The sequence below is a fragment of the Gavialis gangeticus genome, unplaced genomic scaffold (genome assembly GCF_001723915.1).
Source record: "Gavialis gangeticus isolate Ggan-Ray unplaced genomic scaffold, GavGan_comp1, whole genome shotgun sequence".
Taxonomy (NCBI): domain Eukaryota; kingdom Metazoa; phylum Chordata; order Crocodylia; family Gavialidae; genus Gavialis; species Gavialis gangeticus.
The window spans coordinates 3129548-3134618 of NW_017729025.1; the positions used below are offsets into that span (position 1 = coordinate 3129548).

The 5071-nt window shown below is 49.0% G+C and overlaps 1 protein-coding gene across 1 annotated transcript in view; it reads right to left on the minus strand.

Moving 5' to 3' along the window:
• The window catches only part of LRR1 (leucine rich repeat protein 1), a 16467-nt gene extending 11564 nt beyond the window's left edge, over nucleotides 1–4903 (minus strand). The window contains exon 1 of the mRNA XM_019519873.1: nucleotides 4721–4903. Coding sequence (XP_019375418.1) covers nucleotides 4721–4903 — 183 coding nt within the window. The remainder of the gene's footprint in view (nucleotides 1–4720) is intronic.
• Nucleotides 4904–5071: the final 168 nt, after the last annotated feature.

Below are 5071 nucleotides of genomic sequence, written 5' to 3' on the forward strand. Positions count from 1 at the left end.
AAAAAAAAAACCAAAAAAGGGGGGGGGGGGGGGGATCTTAAATTCTGGGTCATCTTGGATTTGGGTAAACACAGTACTACTTTCAGCCGTGTCTGAAACTAGTGACCATCCTCGGTTTAGCCACATCTGTGATGATGGTGATTTGTTGTGGAGAGATCCAAGTAAAGATCCAGCACAGTTTTAATATACTTGGCAATCAGTATTGGAATAATTAAGGTTACATCTATGACACCTAACCCATTTTCCAAGCATTCCAGTACACATACCCCTCAACTGGCATGGTCAATCACTAAGCTACAAGGCACTTAGAAAATAGAAAGGAAGCAGACAAGGCACTCGCAGAGACGGCACTCACCCAAAAGGCAGGAGAGGAAGGAAAAATGTTCTCGTCATTCAGGCACTGTGCTATGACAGACTTGCTCAAACTAGCGCACTGATCTACCTGCTTCAGTTCTCCATCTGTAAAATGATGAACAGCTTTCCAACCCTTCATGCCTGTTTAAATTTCTGTAGAGCAGGGAACTGCCTCTTATAATGCGTCTAGGCACTACTGTAATACAGATACCAAAACGAGTTTGGTTAAGACTGCAGGAGGGCCAGATCAGTCTGACCACATTGCTAGCAGTATGACGGGCCAGCTTATTCAGCCACCAAACATCTAATGACAAGTCATTCCCAATGTGATGTCATGCATGTTGTTCTGTCACATTGCACGGCTCAAGCAGATCTACACTCTCAGGTCCACCCCTTATACTAAAGCCTAGGAGTCTCACAGCTAAGCCTTGAGTCAACTGCAAAGAGATCCAAGCTCAGGGCGTAACTGTTTTGAACAGCAAATCAAACTGGATTGCAAGATCCTCAAGACCCGTGGAGATAAGGTGCAACTTCACACCAAAACAAAAGTTACTATTAATACTACCTTTGCTTTAGCACCAAGCATCACAGTGGATGCTCACTTCTGAAGGGTAATAAGAAGTCTAGGCTATCCCAAAGAAATTAAATTGTTCTGTAACCTGAATGAGGAAAGCTTGTCTTCAGTTCCCTCAAGAAAAAAAAAGACAAAGACAGGTCTATAAAACAGGCAAAAAGGGGCACTCAGGGACAGGGTTCTGCAATAGTCACTATGTAATGGAAGTGATGAAGTAGACATTCCTTGCACCACTCAGACTTTCATGCAACGCTGCAGGTACAAGAAGAATAATAGTCTCAAATAGTCTCATACTGCATCATCTTTTGCTACAGGCTTTTAAAGCTTTTACAGGCTTTTAAAGTGAATTGCCCATCAAGAATGACATGGGGGGGGAATGGGGACAGGACACAGAGCGCTGCCACCCACCAGCCCACCCTGCTGGTGCACCCCAGGAGCTGGGGGGGGCTTTCCCTGCCATCCCCTCTGTGCTGCCTCTTTGCCCCCATTTCTGTTCACTCTGCACTCTGATTGGCTGTTTGTCACCGGCAGCAACAAATAACACATTACAGACGGACAGACAGACGTAGGCTTTTATAATATTAGGATGGAAGTAGATAGGTGTTCCAAAGAACTGCCCAATTCAGACAGAAAAGTTCCTAGTCTACAACTAAGTTGTAAGAGGGGACCAGAAGGGGCAGGAAAAATTTTTGGCAGGAAGACTGATTAAGTTGGATTTCTTGCTTTAGGAGCGTTTAGGATGAACCCATGGCGACACCAGCTCTTGAAGTATTTCAAGCAAATGGATTCCTAGAGCCCAAAGCACATTCTGGAATGTGACATTGCTTCCACCAGAAGCACGATCCTTCATGTTTAAAATGGGGGCTCCATCTAAGCCACTGTTGTCAATTTTGTGAAAGATCAAAGCAAAACAGCTTCTCGTTCACCCCGGGTTTTAAATTTACCATGTGCACAATCTACCTTCAGTGGCTTGGAGGATACCCAACATTAACAACAAAATGAATTCTCTGGGGATGCTGCAACCTAGACTGACAGAGGAACAAGCCCCACTTGGCTGGGATGGTTTAGTCAGGGATGCGCCTGCCATGAGCAGGGGGCTGGACTAGATGACCTCCAAAGGGCCTTTCAGGCAACCTTCCCAGGGGTTCTAGGAAGGCAGCCAAGCAGTTTCATGTGGTGCACATAAAAAAAAACCCACGCAGATCTCCAGACCCACAGAGATGCATCACCAGTATCTGTTACCTTGATTTATATATCACCAGTAGCCTCCTGAGCAGCTAAGGTGACCTTCAGATGTTTGCTTGGAGGGAAAAGAGAGAGACTCTTACTCTACCCTTTCAGGATGAATGCTCAAACAGGAGGAGGCTGGTTCAGAATACAGAACAGCCCCCTGCTTTTGTGAAATACAATGGGAGAAATTTTCACAGCAACAGCTTCACCCACTGGTAAGTCGAGTAGAATCACAGGCTCGTTGCTTCAGTTAGTACAACGGTACTTTTATTGAAGTTCTGTCTGCCTGGAGCTTGATTGATCCCTTTGCTGCTATATAATATGTGGAAAAATTCTGATACCTGCACCTCTTTGCATTTAACGAGAGGAGACTGCTTCCTTCTGCCAGTGTGGCTTTTGCTCTCTCATGGATGATAACATGATGTTTCAGCAGTTATTCACTGCACCACACTCCAGAAAGCCCGATCTAGAGCACCCTGATTCTGGCTAGGGTTGTACAAACAGAAACATCCAGAGAAAGGGAACCCTGAAGCAAAAGTCTAGAGACCACTACCTCATGCAGCCGCACTGAAATGAAAGGCTGGCCCAGGAAGAGGCTATCTAGGACTGGAACCGAGGCAGATTTTCCTGGGTCAGGGCAGGGTCAAGGGGACTGCCCAACTTGGTCGCATGTATTTTCTTTGAGGTACTTGGGGGTTTTCTTCGGATATCCCATTCACATACCCAAGATCTCAGAAAGCACTGCTGCCAACCAATTAAAGGTTTTTCTTCCTGATAGGGCAAAGTGGCAAAAAGTGAGCGTCTTGAAAGACACTGCCCCAGTACCATGCCGAAAAAGACAGGAAATGACCGTCTTCTTTCCTGGTTGTTTCTACCTGTCAGTGCTACAGCCTCTGGATAACAGCCTCTGTCCCAACAATAAGCATTCATTTGTCAAGGGCTACTCTGCTGTTCATGTGAAAAGGGATTTCACCTTTTCTGTAACTCTAGCACAGCTTCTTGTTCACAAAGACATTAAGCTTTTTCAGCTTAATTCCTTCAACAACTGTGCTTCGGAGGCAGGATATATTTTCTCATGCTGAGGCTATGCTAGTACTGTATTCACATCAGTGACTACGACCTCCTACAGCATGCCTAGCTAGCTTGAGCACCAGTAGCAGCTGAGCCATGCCAGCAAGGATCTCAGTGCAAGGCAGCACCTTCCTTCTCAGGTGGGTTTTGCAGTTCTCGGGCTTCTGCAGCTAGACTGCTACTGGTACCCAAGCTACCTTGTTAAAAGCTAGTTCAGGTATGTCTGCTCTGCAGTGCAGCGCAACCATACCTGGGATCTACATCAACTTTGCGAATATGTGAAGTCACGATCACACACGAAAACAGAATGGCTCCTTAAACAGGTTGCTCGTCTTTTTGTTTGCTACCACAAGCCATTTAAAATTTTATAAAATAATCTTCTATTTCCTTTCCGTAACAAGGTTATGAAAGAGGGAAGGAAAAACTGTTGCCCAGAAGATGGAATAAGCTGGATTTCATGTTTATCCTTAGAAAAACTGACAAATTTCTCAGTTTGCGCTGTGACTAATTATTCACTCTGAACAGAGGTGTCTTCTATAACGGGGCTGCCCAACTTCAATGGGGCCGAGAGCTGCACACCCCTTGGGCTCTGGAGGCCGCATACCCTTTCCCCCACCCCACACACCCAAGCACCTCCCCAACTGCACCCTGCACCCATTGCACTCCTGGCCCCTCCCTGCCACACGGGACACTGACTCACCATTAGTTCCCTCCAGGCTGTAGGCTCCCCTGGCACCAAAGAGAAATTTGGAGGAAGGGGGAACCTGGAGCCCCTGGTTGCTACTGCAGCCAGAGCAATAGAGAAGCGGTGTTCAGGTGGGAGCCAGGGGCCCAAATTTAACTCCCCTGAGGCCTGCTAGCTGGGCAACCCTGTTTTATAAGAACAGACAAACACACTGTTTCCTAACTTGCTGGGTTAAGAGCATACATTCCCCACTGGCCACAGACCGATGTGGACATTTCATTTGAAAGGTGCTGGAGCAGGCTCAAGAGCCGTGCCACAGGACTGTTACGAGGTAGTGAGAACGGGTTGAGCCACCTCTACTGACTCACTCCTGTACCTGCCACTGACGTCAATCCCATGCACTTCCCTGTCCACAGCACACCTCACAGGCCTGCTCAGAGCTTTCCTCCACACAGCGCTTCCCTGTCCGCAGCACAGCACACGGTACAACACATGACACAAGCATCTCATTTGGGAAACTCAGCTAGTTTCAGCGGTGGCAGCTCCTAGCTGAGGACCGCAACCTGCACACCGGCATGTGCTAGGAAGGCTGCGGAAGCGGAACGCCCTGTTGCTCTAAGGAAATTGGGTGTGCTCATTTTTCCAGCGCACGCTAAAAAAAGGGACATCCAACGCACCTCCGAAGGAGACATATCAGATGTCTACCATATCCCCAGCAGGACCCGCAGAAAAGCGTGACAAGTCGAGCAGAGAATAGGGAAGCCACGGCCAGCAGCTCCGAAAATGGCTCCCCTGCACCCCCGTACCTTGCTGAGACGGACGTCCACGGCAGGCTCCTTCAGACGGACGGTGGCTTTCCCCTCCTCCACGAACCTGGTGAAGAACTGCTCGATGTTCTCCTTCAGCTGTGGGGATGGAAGAGGGACCGGCAGGCAGTGATTACGCAGGCTGCCCAAGAGCCCGCCCTGAGGCCGCCAGCATCGGACCATGCGTCTGCCCCACAGCCGCTCAGGGGGCGCGTGGACCCTCGCCCTGGCAATGCGGGACTTGGGGCATGCCAGACAGGGGCTAGAAGGGGCTCCAGGGGCGGGGCTTGCTTGCAAAGGGGGTGGGGCCTGCCCGTGGGGGCTTCAGGGGCGGGGCCTGCCCGTGGGGGG